General features: G+C 42.1%; 1 protein-coding gene across 1 annotated transcript in view; it reads left to right on the forward strand.

Moving 5' to 3' along the window:
* Positions 1-5,717: 5,717 nt before the first annotated feature.
* The window catches only part of DLG1 (discs large MAGUK scaffold protein 1), a 271,867-nt gene continuing 263,247 nt past the window's right edge, over positions 5,718-14,337 (forward strand). The window contains exons 1-3 of the mRNA XM_023214799.2: positions 5,718-6,161; positions 6,598-6,647; positions 7,338-7,469. Of these exons, the coding sequence (XP_023070567.1) occupies positions 6,629-6,647; positions 7,338-7,469 (151 nt within the window). The 5' untranslated portion in view covers positions 5,718-6,161; positions 6,598-6,628. The remainder of the gene's footprint in view (positions 6,162-6,597; positions 6,648-7,337; positions 7,470-14,337) is intronic.

Here is a 14,337-nt window from a genome sequence, read left to right on the forward strand (position 1 = left end):
CTCTCTCTGTCTCTCTCTCACACACATATACACCACTCTGCGCCCAGTTATTTTGTTTTGTTTTGTTTAATTTAAAAAAGGAGCCAAGTAGAGAAAAAGCAGCATAGATTAATTGAAGAAACAGTGAACTAATGTTCAGCCCAGCTGCAGCCAGCTGTGCTGTCCTAAACTAAGTTATCTCAGTTTCTTCTTTCTCTGTGCCCTCCTTTGCAAAGTGGGAGATCGTAACTAATGAGTTTAACTTATAGGTTGCTGTGGACCTGCAGTGAGCTAAATCTGTCTTTGAACACTGTATGAGGGGCTATACCACTGTCAGGATAGACCAGTTTACATAGGAGGCAGTTATTAGTCCTATACTGATTTAGTAATCCATTATACCATAATCCAGGAATTTTAGGGTGGCCCTTCCATTAAAAAGCATTAGTTCAGTGCATAACTACCCATCATGAAGATGGCCAACTGTCCACATTTTAAAGGGAATTGGTTTCAACATGTAGCCTTTACTCTGTTAAGAATTATCTATGAGAAAGAGATCAGTCTTGGTATCACTAAAACTGGGTAGAATGAATTCTTGATGTAGGCTAAAGGGTGCTAATACCATTTCAGTTTCAGCAGGGACTGAGGTTTCAACAGCTTAGAACTGTGGTCTCAGAGGTCACCTAGTTTAACCTTGTGTCCTGGATATCTATCACCCTCTAACACAGAATCCTTGCTGACTTCATTCAGCACCTTCTTGATAAAAACAAAACAAAACAAAAACAAAAACAAAAAAACCTTCCACTACCTTGAGGCAGCTCTTTGGAATTTTGGACAGTTTCTGACAACTCATGTTAAGAAAGAACTTCCTGTGTTTGTCCATTGGTTGAATTTTCATCCATTGACTGTACTTGCCCACTGGGCACACAGAATAAGCCTGTTTGACGACTGAAGCTCCCTGGAGACTGCTCTTTTTCCATTGAAATGTCCCTAGATTCTACAACTGTTTCCTGATTGCTCTGGTTACTCTCTCCTTTCCAGATGCTGGTTTGTTTAGATTCCTTTAAAAGTGTGCTGCTAAGCAATGCCCCCTAGGCTATCATGGAGGTCTGACCAATATGGCCACTTTCGTCATACTTGACACTGTTCCTCTTCTTGCAGCCTAAGCTGGCATAAGCTTTTTTTTGACAGCATTAAATCCTTTCCTTTTAGTGATTGCCTTGGCACAGGCAACTTGCTGCTACTCTGCTGGAGTGAAAGCAAAAGATGCAGTAGAGTCTGGCAGGACCCGGGCACCTTTATAGATTTACAGGCTGGGGCCTGGATGGAGAAGACAAAAACAGAGATGTGAAGCTGCAAAGGTGGCTTGGGCGGGATGTCTGGGAAGCGAAGGGCTGGAACTTAGAGACAGTATCTTTGACATTGACTCTCTAACATTTCATAAAAGAATGGGAAATCTAGCCTTTCCCTGTGGTCATTTGACTCCTAAGCCTTTTAAACTCTTCAAAAGGCAAGTTAACTTGGAGCTGGAAAGTGAACAGCTTTACCCGCTAGTATTTTGTTGAAGTAACTTCTTCTATTCATCTATTGATCTGTCGATAGACAGACAAACAGAGAAGCCAAATAGATAGATGGATGGATGGATGGATGGATGGATGGATGGATGGATAGATAGATAGATAGATAGATAGATAGATAGATAGATAGATATAGTGTGTGTGTGTGTATATATATATATTTAATGAGGAAGCTGGAAAATTAGATCCAATATTGTGTCCTATTCAATGGCAGTTGCTCACTGCACAAAGTAAGGAAGACTTTGAGGAAATAAAAGTTGCTTAGAAAAACCCAGACGTTGAGGCCGGGTGTGGTGGCTCACGCCTGTAATCCCAGCCTTTGGGAGACCAAGGCGGGTGGATCACGAGGTCAGGAGTTTGAGACCAGGCTGGTCAACATGGTGAAACCCCATCCCTACTAAAATACGAAACATTAGCCAGGCATGGTGGCAGGTGCCTGCAATTCCAGCTACTCAGGAGGCTGAGGTAGGAGAACTGCTTGAACCTGGGAGGCAGAGGTTGCAGTGAGCCAAGATTATGTCACTGTACTGCAGCCTGGCAACAGAGTGAGACTCCATCTAAAAAAAAAAAAAAAAGAAAAGAAAAGAAAACAAAATCCCGATGTCATTGCTTTGCACATTGTGATGATGTGGTAGCCAGCTCAAAGAAGATGGCCTCCAGTGAGTCTCACTTTCTGGTAATCATATCCTTGAGGGTGATCTAAGTAACTGATAGGATATTATGGAAATGATGGAGTGTGCTATGGTCTGAATGTTTCTGTCCTTCTTAAATTAATATGTTTAAATCTTCACCTTCAAAGTGATCATATTAAGAGATGAGGCCTTTGGGAGGTGATTAGGTCTTGAAAGTGGAGCTCTTCCAAATGGGATTAGAGCCTTTATAAAAGATGCCTGATAGAGCTTGTTAGTCCCTTACACCATGGGAAGATGCAGCAAGAAAGCTCCATTCATGAGGAATGGGGCTCTTACCAGACACTGAATCTGTTGGTGTTTGTTTGTTTGTTTTTTTAGACAGAGTCTTGCTCTGTCGCCAAGGCTGGAGTGCAGTGGCGTGATCTCAGCTCATTGCAACCTCCGCCTCCCGGGTTAGAGCAATTCTCTGCCTCATCCTCCTGAAGAGCTGATTATAGGCACCTGCCACCATGCCCGGCTAATTTTTTTTTATTTTTAGAAGAGACGGGGTTTCATGATCTTGGCCAGGCTGGTCTTGAACTCCTGACCTCGTGATCCACCCACCTCGACCTCCCAAAGTGCTGGAATTACAGGCATGAGCCACTGCGCCCGGCCAGTTTTTTCTTTTTCTTAAACTTTTTATTCTCATTACTGTTAGATCACATCTGATGGTGTTTTGATCTTGGACTTCTTAGCCTCTAGAACTGTGAGTAATACATTTCTGTCATTTATAAATCACCCAGTCTAAGGTATTTTGTTATAGCAGCCCAAACAGACTATGACAGAGTGTCACTTTTGAGACTAAGTGATGAAAGACACTGTGGCTTATTCTGTCTTGCCCTCTTGAATCACTTGGTCTGTTGGACACCAGCCACTACATCATGAAGACACTCAAGCAGCCCTCTAGAAAGGTGTTCATGGTGAGAAACTGAAGCCTCCTCCCAATAGCCAGCATCCACTTACTAGCTGTGTGAATGATCCATGTTGAAAGAGCCTCCCTTAGTCCCACTGAAGCCTTCAGATGACTGCAACGCTGGTAGGTTTCTTGACTGCAACATCATAACGTCCTGAGCCAGAACCACCCAACTATGCTGCTCCTGAATTCCTGGCATGCAGAAACTGAGATAATATTTATCGCTGTTTAAGTTACTAAGCGAATACGTTTTAAACTCTTAAGGTTTGAGGAATTTTTTAATCCAGCAATAAGTAACTAATAAAGATGGGTAGAAAGGAGGAATGAAGAGTAAAGAACCTTCATTCATTGCTCATATATGTTCATTTGCTAGGCACTTGCTACTGGCACCTTAGGCTAGTGGGCAGAACGAGTGCTAGGTTCACTGCTGCTTTTGCACACTGCTGACAACCAAACAGGGATGTCGCAGGGAATGACAAGAAAAAAGGACATGTCCTCTTTCCTCCTCTTCCTCCTTTTTGCTTTTAGGGGAAGGCTAGGATGACATTGAGAACTCACACAAATTTTGTTTTTGACTCCTCAGTGTCCCCTGGGAAAACATGCATTGGCCTTTGTGCACTTGCTATGAGGCTGTGTATCCTTGAGAGCAGGACTTGGATCTTATTTATTTCTATACCCGTTTCCTAGCAAGTGAACATATATGAACAATAAATGTCGTCAAGGGAGAGGGCAAATTTCCCTCCCTCTTTCTCCTGAATTCTGAAGCGATTCCATTCTTAGAACGGTTTCTTATTGCAACTATTCCATTCACAGTCCATCAACGAAGTCTTGAGAGTATCATGCATGCGATGAGCCATTTTCACTATTAAATAACTTTCATCGCTCTGTTAAGTTCCTGGCTTTTAGGACACCCCTGCTTTCAGGACCGTTTAACCCTTCTATCCCATTTTCTCTATGCAATGTTGCTTTAACTGTTGTTCAAGATCCCAGGATGCTTGATCCGGGAAAGCACAGAGGTCTGCTGCCAACATACCAACATCCCTCTTCTGTCAAGTTGTCCAAAATCACAATAGAAAGAGCCCTGGACTAGAGCTAGGAGACCTAAGTTGTGGGCTGCTCTGTTACGGATTAGCTTCTATGTCCTTGGACAAGCTGCTTCCCTTTTCTGGACCTCCGTTCCTTGTCCTAGATAGGTTCTAAAGTCGGTGGGTCCTTACAATAAGTTAGGATTCTAAGGTGCAATCCAAAATTCAACCAGTGGTCAGTATACCTGTGAGTAGCTTTAAGGTAACAATACGAGGTTCCTCGGCCTTCCCTTTAGTGGCCAATGGACACGGCCTCAGAGGCCGTCAGGCTTACTGGGAAGAGCCTTCCGGTTTTGAAAGACAGGATCTCCGGGTTTCCAGTTCTGTCACTCACTCGGGGTAACTTTGGGCAAATTCTCTCCGGACCTCCGAATAGGGAGAGGTTCGAAGACCTGGGCAGTGACTTGGAGAGCTTCCCGAGATTCCCCTTCTATAACCTGAGTGGCTCAGCCCGGGTGCGGGGTCCCAGCCGGCCCGTGGTTCGGCTCGCAGGTGCGCTCGAAACTTAAGCCTGCAGCGCTGGCCGAGGGCGGCTCAGCTTCGGAGGGCGCGACTCCAGGTGAGTTCTTAAAGGGACCGTCAGAGTTTGGGTATCACCTGCGATGCTGACCGAGCTGGGACGCAGGCTTGGGGGAATGAATGAATGAATGAATGAACGAACGAACGAACGAACAAACCTCTCTCCCCACCCTTAAGTATATCATACTTGGAATTTATCACTTAGGCTTAAAAATCTTGTAGTATAACCCTCAAACTCTTGCCAAATTAACCCGTGTCTCTATTTTACATGTCCTTCTTTAAAGAACCCCCTCCCGCCAAGCCTATTAATAAGGGACGAATAGTAACTTAACAACCAGCCTGCAGTGGAAGGCAATGCAGAGTTGGCACCCCTCCCCGAACTCCCCCCCCCCCCCCCCCCCGGCCCCCCCCCCCCCCCCCCCCCCCGGGAGGTGCAGTTGGCTCCTCCTTAAGGCGGCTTTTCCCCGGTGGGGATCTGCCCCTGGGGTCGCCAGGCGCTCTCTCCGCAGCGGAGTTGGAAACGGGACGTGTTGAATGAGGTTAAGGGGTGTCTCGGAATGTGCGCCTTGGATCTGGTGTAGGCGAGGTCACGCCTCTCTTCAGACAGCCCGAGCCTTCCCGGCCTGGCGCGTTTAGCTCGGAACTGCGGGACACGCCGGTGGGCTAGGGCAAGGTAAAGGCGGGCTCCTCCAGGGCCACCCCGGGCCACCTGTGGAGTCCGTGGGTTAACTCCTTTGTTCTCAGAGCCACTTCAGCGACCGCCCTTTTAAGCGAGGAGGTTCCCTTAGGATGCTCCCCGGGTCCCCCCTTCCGTTCCCCAGCCCTCTCCCGACCCGCCTCCCCCTTCCAACCCGAAGGTAGCAGCGCGGGGAGCCCGGGGCTCGGCGCGAGCCGCCTCCTCACTTCCCATTGGCTGAGAGCGCCGGGAAGGCGGTCACGTGGGAGCGCGGCAGGCCAGCTCGGGGGCCGCCATCTTGGCGGAAAGTTTAGGGGGAGAGCGGTTGGGGGCGCGGAAGGAGGCGAGGTTCCGGGGGTGGGGCGGGCAGGCGGCAACTGGGCGAGCGGGCCGGTGGGCCGCGGCGAGCGGGGAGGCGGCGCGACCTAGAAGGAGGAAGAGGCCGCGGGGGTGCGGCGGCCCGAGGGAGCTCCTCCCCCGTCCCTTCACCCCCTCCGCTCGGCTCCTCGGGCCCCGGGCGGGGCGGGGGTACGTGGAGCGGGGCCGGGCCGGGGAGCTGCTCCGACTCTGGCCGGAGCGCACCCCAGTTCCCAGCGCACGCCGCTCGCGGGAACTTTGTGGCGGCGCCGCAGGTGTGGGGGCCCGCGGAGGTGTACATGCGGGGCGCGAGGGCGTCGCGGAGAGCGGCCGCTGCCCTGTCCGGCCCCCGCTGGAGCAGCCCGGAGGCAGCGAGCAAGGAGAAAGGCAAGCGAGAGGAGGGGGCCCGGGCAGGGCGGCCGGCCAGTCCCGCCGGTCCCCTCTGAGCGCTCTGCGGCCGCTGCTGGCTCAGGGGCCAAGGGTCGGAGCGCTTCACCCGCCGGTCCCCAGTAGCAGGTGGGGAGTGTGGATACTTGTGCGGGGGAAGAGGCGGCCTCAGGTCCAGGCTCTTTGGGGAGGGGGACGCTTTCGAGGAGAGTTTGAAAACGGACTTCTGTCTGTTCTTAATTTGGAGGGGTACCCACTCCAAGGAAAAGCTTTCCACATTGACAGGCAACTGCGTTTTGAGTCTCTTTCTTTGACTTGGTAAAACTTTGGAACGTGGGTTTTCAAATAGGGCTGCGAGGGTTTTCTATTTTGATAGGGGAAAATGCTAGTTTAACATAATTCTATCCTTTTTCCTTTCTATTGTGTGTTTTTAAAGGTGTGTGCCCTCTTCCTGATTCTGGAGAAAAATGCCGGTCCGGAAGCAAGGTGAGAGTTTATTCCGTAACTCTGTTGATGTCACTTGCTTTTCCATATGTCAGTTTTTTGATTGCTGTTTTAGAATAGTTTGTGTAACTTTGATGAGACAGCATGGTCCTGGCTTTATTGGTTAGGGAATGTAAGTCCCACATCATTTCAGAAGATGGAAACACGAAAATGTTTGTTAAACTTTCTTAACATTTCTTTAGTGATTAAGAGAGGCAATTAACGCCCCCCCACAGATGTCCTTAAAAACTCTGAATTGGTGTTTTAGTATTTCACTTCATCATTCTTACTATTCTGTGAGCAACTGTGGGATACTAAGAATTTGTATTTTGAAATGTTAAAAATTTGGATTTTAATGACAAATTGTAGATTATCTGCTTTTGCATATCAGGTAATCTGAAACTTGCTAATATTTTGATCTTTTACTTTGGCAAACTACTAGTACATATTTATTCCAAACTGCTCACTCTCCTCCGTTTTCTAATGTGATATAGGTTTAAATTTTTCTTGTCTTTAATTTTTTTTTTTATTTTTTGGTCATTCTAAGTAATATGTGTACATGAACATAGTGACATCAGTTGACCTGAAGGATTTGGGGAACTGTTTAGGTGTCATGCAGAATTATTTGCACTAGTGTGTGATACTTTTTTTGTAAATAGAGAGTTTTAATCAGGCTCTGCTTTTTCTTCTCAGATACCCAGAGAGCATTGCACCTTTTGGAAGAATATCGTTCAAAACTAAGCCAAACTGAGGACAGACAGCTCAGAAGTTCCATAGAACGGGTTATTAACATATTTCAGAGCAACCTCTTCCAGGCTTTAATAGGTGGGAATTAAAACTTTGTAACTATTATGCCAGCTAGGCTTTATGCTCCTCTTGATTCAGTTATTTTAAACTTAAGAAAATGATGTACTTAATTCTCTGTGAGGCATTCGATAACTTGAACATCTTCAGTGCGTGTGTGTTTTTCATAGGCCAGTGTCCTTTCCTAACATACCTAGTAACCAAAAAACTTTCAGTATTATTTCAGTGGCTTTTGAGAACATTGCTTCACATCTTCACAGCATTAACTGTTAAAAGATGTTGCAAAAATGTTTCAGGACCTAAAAGGTATGAGTGAGTTACTGTTAGCTTGCTTCTGTATTTGACTTATAAGTCTCTTAAGTCGTTGCAAGTGTGTGAAGGATTCTGCTGTGTGTGAGAACATTCAGTCCCTTAATATAGACTTCTGTTTAAACTTGGCATTCATGGAATCAGAATTTTAGACCTGGAAAATGATTTTAGAGGTGATCTTGTCTAATAACCGTATTTTCCAGGAAAGAAAATGGAAAGTTTTATTCTTAATTGTAACTTAATTTGAAGTGGTGCATTGTTTGAAAGGAGAATTGGACAAGTAATCAAGAGTCCTGAGTTCTTTTGCCACTAATTGAGTGATACTATAAAAGTCATATCATCTTTTCTACGCCACCATATTAGCTATAGAATGTAGCTGGTGAAATGGCAAAATGGGTTTAAAGCCTTTTTTAAGTGGATAAATCATTTTTAAAAGCATCATCTAATATTTTGTGTGTAATCTCCCATGTATAAAACAAGGTGACTTGTCTGGCTCTTTCGTCCGGGTACCTCAAAAAGCTTGCAAACTACTGAACTGGAAAGTTTGTCTCTTCCAATTCTAAGAATGAAGTTTTCTTTTGTTTTGTTTTTAGTTATCAACTATATAGCATTTTAACGTAAGAAGACATATACTTAATTGTATTACATTTATTTTTTCAGTAACTTCCAGGCAGATATGGCCTTACATCTGTCTGTTGATAGAGTAATTGTTGGTGTGATTTGAAGACTACCTTCAAGTCAGTGTGTCCTGTCAAATATATTATTGGTAAATGGATGCTCTCTGCTGTTTTAGAATGAAAGATTTCTGTAAAGACCACTTTATGCACCTGAACAATTTTTTAAAATTTAACATTTTAGTAGACTTTTAAAAACGTAAGAATACAGAGCACAGTGTAATGAACTGCCTTTTAACTGTTACCTAGCTCCCGAAATTATTAACATTTTGCCATTTTTGTCTACATTGATGGACATTTTTTACACGTTTGAATTTCTGAGGTTCAAGGTCGAAATGGATGATCAAATTGGATTCCTCTGGAAAAACAGCAAAAAGCATTTTTTAGTTATTTGTTTTTTAAATCAACACTGAACCTAGTAATTCGGTGCGGTTACTGTTGCGGAAAAACATATATATATACCGGATGTTTTTATATCTAGTATATATATATATATAGAGAGAGAGATGGATAGATAGATATGGGTGGATAGATAGACTCCAGACTTTTCTTTGTGTGAAGGCGGCAACTTAAGAAAATTAAATCGTTAGTGAAATAACAGAATCTGCGTTTATATTTCTGTTTAGATTGGGGATGGGTTTGCTATATTCAGACATTTTTGACCTATTCTGCCTTGCCTGTTTTGAATGTGTGTATTCTTATGATAGAGTGTTTTTTTTTTTTTTTTTTTTTTTTTGAGATGAGTCTTGCTCTGTCGCCCAGGCAGTAGTGCAGTGGCGCAATCTCTGTTCTCTGCAAGCTCCACCTCCTGGGTTCATGCCATTCTCCTGCCTCAGCCTCCCAAGTAGCTGGGACCACAGGCGCTGCCACCACGTCTGGCTAATTTTTTTTTTTTGTTTTTTTTTGTATTTTTAGTAGAGGTGGGGTTTCACTGTGTTAGCCAGGATGGTCTCAATCTGACCTTGTGATCCACCTGCCTCGGCCTCCCAAAGTGCTGGGATTATAGGCGTGAGCCACCGCATCTAGCCTAAAATTAGCTTTCTAATTATTAAGCTTATATATGTGAATCTTCTGCATAATTTCATTGGTTGTGAATTTACTTTGACATTAAGATTTACTCATATTTAATCTTTTATAGGATGTGGTACTATATCAGATTTTGGTGTAAGAAAAGTAATATATTTTAGGAGGTTTGAAATAGATACATTTAATAGAGGTTCTCTGTGTTTCCGTTCTATAATTCATTGTTGATACTACTGAATTATAAATGCATTCTCTTGTGTTTCCTGAATAGCTTTTAATACTTAGTCTGAAAATGTTTAGTCTGATAAGATTTTCTTTGTATTTTGCAACTCTACTATTGTTTCGAAAAAGTGTCATAAATGTACTGTAAGTTTGTAAATTGCCCTAAGCTAAGCCAGTGCATTGTGTCCATAATGTTTGCAGAAAAATCCTACTCAGAAGACAGAGTGCCACTTACTGAAAGGTTTTTTTCTCTCAGTAAGTGGCACTCTGTCTTCTGAGTTGGTACCTGTGGACCGTTGGATTAAAGGAGAACAGGGGTCTTGACAGCCTGAGCTGTTTGAAAGTCATTTAGTGCTTAGATTTTTGACTTCCTTGGTTTGAAAGTCACTTGATAAGGCCGTAGTGAGTTATCTAGTTATCTGTTTGGGGTGCCGAGTGTCTTTGAATTTGCAATCTGCATTGATCATTTATTGATTGATTCTTTGAACTGGTAGTTTATATTGACTTTTCATTCATTTTAAAAAGTTTTTGGTGTTTCCCCCTGTAGTTCATATATAGATTAGGTTCCTGTACTTTTGGATTATTCAGAGGGACAAGCATGTACATACTGTATTATATTTGTTCTAAAATACCAATTTTTTAATATTTCAATATCTGGTATATGTCATTTTTAATTGACAGTGTTTTTGTGTTCTGACACATGAAATAGTGCATTTTATAATTGATACTCGCAATTTAAATATAGAAATCATTGTTCTAGTGTTGATAGATTCTTGGTAGTATCTTTGAAGGATGGCTTAAAGATTTAAAAATTATTGAAAACAGAGAAGTTTTTATTAGCTTGTGAGTTTCATCTGATATATTGTTTCTTTAGAGCTGAATATTGAAAGTTGTATCTTAACAAAAGTCCATGAACTGCACATTTGTTTAAAATGTACTCCCAAAACATACCTGCTGATCATTTTTGTATAAAGGAAGATAAAGTCTGCTTAATTTCATTCCGTGATTTAGGTGAGAACAATTTGAAAACCTGCTTTTGTATTCCAATTTTTTGTACTTAAGTTTGAAAATTTTGTGAGTAGACAGGGTGTGGTTTGATTATAAACAGAGCCCAGGTGTTCAGGTCCCTAGTGGTTTCATTTCATTCATGATTCTAAGGTGCCTGGGATCCGAGGTGACACTGGTAGTCCCTAGAGACTCCATACCAGTCTAAACGCCTGCAGTTATTTCTTATGGGATCAGAGAACTCATCTGCTTTCCTTGTGCACGAGAAAAATCAGTGTCCAAGATTAGGCTGACTTTAGAGACTTGAGTAAGTTGCGTCATGTGATATGCAGATTTTGTCTGCAATAAATAAGCTTATATTAATGCAGTGTTTTATTTCTGCAGATGCTTCAAAATGAAAGTGGATTATGTAATAATACTGTCCATTTATGAGTTTTTTAGTTACCACTTCATTTTTTGCTACTCTATTAAACTCTAATAGTTTCATTAGCCCTTATAAAAGGACCTTGCCCTATCTTTATTTGTGGATACTAGGTTTCAAAATATGACCCCTTTACCATCTTAACCATCTTTAAATGTACAGTTCAGGAGCATGAAATGTATTCATATCGTTGTGAAACAAGTCTTCAGAACTTTTTCGTCTTGCAAAACTGAAATCCTATACTGATTAAACAACTGCTCCCCTTTCCTCTCACTTCCTAGCCTCTTGTGGCCACCGTGCTGCTTTCTGTTTCAGTGAATTTGATCATGTTAGAAACCTCATAGAAGTATTTGTCTTTTTGCGACTGGCTTATTTCACTTAGTGTAGAGTTGGCAAGGTTCATTCATGTTGCAGCTGTTGACAGGATTTTCTTCCTTTTTGAGGCTGAATAATATTCCGTTGTGTGTATATACCGCATTTTATCCAGCCATCCATTGATGGACAGTTGGGTTACTTCCTCCTCCTGGCTGTTGTAAATAATGCTGTTAGGAATATGAGTGTGCAATTATTTCTTCAAGACCCTGCTTTCAGTTCTTTTGGATATTTGCCCAGAAGTAGGATTGTGGGATCATATGGCAGTTATATTTTTAATTTTTTGAGGACCCGCCATAATGTTTTCCATAGTGATTGTACCATTTTACAGTCTCACCAACAGTACACAGGTTTCCAGTTTCTCTACATCCTTGCCAGTGCTTCATTTCTTTCTTTTCTTTTTTTGATAATAGCCATCCTAAAAAGTGTGAGTATGTGACTCCTCTTCAAGTGTATGTAAAATATAATAACTAACATTTATTGAGCACTTTCTGTGTGCTAATAGAAGTATATCATTTAGTCATTGTAATCCTATGAGGTGTACATTCACCTGTTTGAGGTATTTGTACTGTTTTATAGATTGGAAAACTGAAGCACTGAGAAATGACCAGTCTTGCCCTTGGACCCTCAGATAGTAAATTCTGGAGCCAGAAATTGAACTCAACTAATCTGAATCCATAGATACTTCTCACCGTCAACGATTAGGATCTTCTTTATCTTTGTTTTTCAGAACCAAGCATTTTAATCTGATAAAGAATACTAAATGACAAGCATGATCTTTAGGGTTAGTAGTCTTTAAATGATTGTCACTCGGAAGGAAAATATTTATAATGGTGAAATGATGTTGATGATGGAGTTCACACATTTTGAAAGAAATGTGTTTAGTAATGAGGGTTTGAAGTCTTCCAGCAATAGTGGTAAAATGTCAATATTTCTTAGATTTCTTTTGCTTTGTTTTGGTCCCACTGTTACATTTTAGTCTCTTGCTAACTGTGTGTGTGTGTGTGTGTGTGTGTGTGTGTGTGTGCGCGCACGCGCGTGCACGCGTAACTTTGCAGACTAGATTTGAGTAAGGAAAACAGGATATGGATCACATCGTTGGCTAAAACTTTATGAAATTGAAGGAGAATTTTATTAACTTTTCACTTGGTTTTATTTTAATTAGATTGAGTTATTTCTTTGCTGATAGTTTGCTTACTATTATTCTGAAGCAGTGTTTTGATTATGTTGAATCTGGTTGAATTCTCTTTAGAACCTTGGAATCAGAGTTGTAAAAGCATCTAAATATTTCTTCTAAGCCGTTTCCTCTCTGTAGGGTCATATTTTTCCTCAATACAGAATTCACACTTGGACCAGATACTGTTGTTAATTGTCCTGTCTCTTTACTCTGCTTAGGGCACATTTTCACAGCCTTTCTCTGTCTTTTGTGAGACTGACTTTTTTTTTTGGAGACAGGGTCTCGCTCTGCCACCCAGGCTGGAGTGCAGTGGTGGCTCTCTGCAACCTCTGCTTCCCAGGCTCAAGCCGTCCTCCTGCCTCAGCCTCTTGAGTAGCTGGGACTGCAGATGTGAGCCACCACGCCTGGCTGTTTTTTTTGTAGAGACGGGTGTTGCCCAGGCTGGTCTTGAACTCCTGAACTCAAAGCAATCTGCCTGCCTCAGCCTCCCAAAGTTCTGGGATTACAGGCATGAGCCACTGCGCCCAGCTGAGAAGGATGGTTTTGAAAAACGCAGTTCCTTCCACTCTTACTTTTTTAATATAATATTCTCATTTTGGTTGGTCTGATGTTTGCTTGTGATTAGATTCAGATTATATACCTGGCTTAGGATTCTGCACATCCAGAGGTATACAGAATCATCTGCTCTTCATTGATGATACTGATTTTGATTACCTAGTTGGGTGTTGTCTGAATTCTCTATCCTATATGATTGTTTTTTTACCCCTTGTGGCTTATAGGCAATATGCGGGGGAGACACTTTAACACCATGTGCATATCCTATTCCTTAGCGAAATTTCCACCCATATTTAGCATCCATTGATGATTCTTATGTGCACCAGTTTATAATATGGTTGTTGAAAAATAAGATTTCTAACAGTAACACTCCTCTAGGTTTACCAGTTAACACTTCGCATTTTATTCTAATCAAGAGCCTTCCTTCTTCATGTGTATCTTTCATGAACTTGCAGATACCTGTTTTTTTTTTTCAGTGGCTTATCATTTATTACCATCCTTAATGATATTTGTACTCTGAGTGATCCAGTGGGGGCCCTTTCAAGCTTGCGTCCTTGTGGCATGCCCTCATCGTTTTTTGGAGCACTTCCTTAATTTTTGGCGTAACAAGATGTTCCAGGTTTATCTTGTGCCTTTCCTGCCCCAGCCCTGGAATCAGCCATTTCTCTGAGAAGCTCTGATTCCTTTTAGTACACACCTTTTTTACGGAATATACTTGTGAGAACTATATGATTGTTAGTCTAATAGTATCTAAAGTGTTGAAATAATTTAGTTTTGCCTACTAGCTTGATATCTTTCCTTTTTTTAGTGTGTGAAACAGTAACACAAACTTTTAAATTTTATATGATATTCTTTCTTCTGAGGATCAAAAATGACTTTTTAAATGAACATTGGTTTAGAAGAAAGTATTTGTGCTTGAGTAGATTTGACGATTGTAGTATATCTTAGCATATCATCCACCCTTCATTGATGACACTAATTTTGATTACTCAATTGGGTATTGTGTGACTGATCATACTTGCTTTTAGTCAATGAACTGATAGAATTTTTTTCCTCTGAAATGGTAGGGTTATATTTCAATGTTCTGCAGCTTTCTAGTTGCCTTTCCTGCAACCCTACAAAATAAATTTA

Source organism: Piliocolobus tephrosceles, chromosome 2, assembly GCF_002776525.5.
Source record: "Piliocolobus tephrosceles isolate RC106 chromosome 2, ASM277652v3, whole genome shotgun sequence".
NCBI classification, from domain to species: domain Eukaryota; kingdom Metazoa; phylum Chordata; class Mammalia; order Primates; family Cercopithecidae; genus Piliocolobus; species Piliocolobus tephrosceles.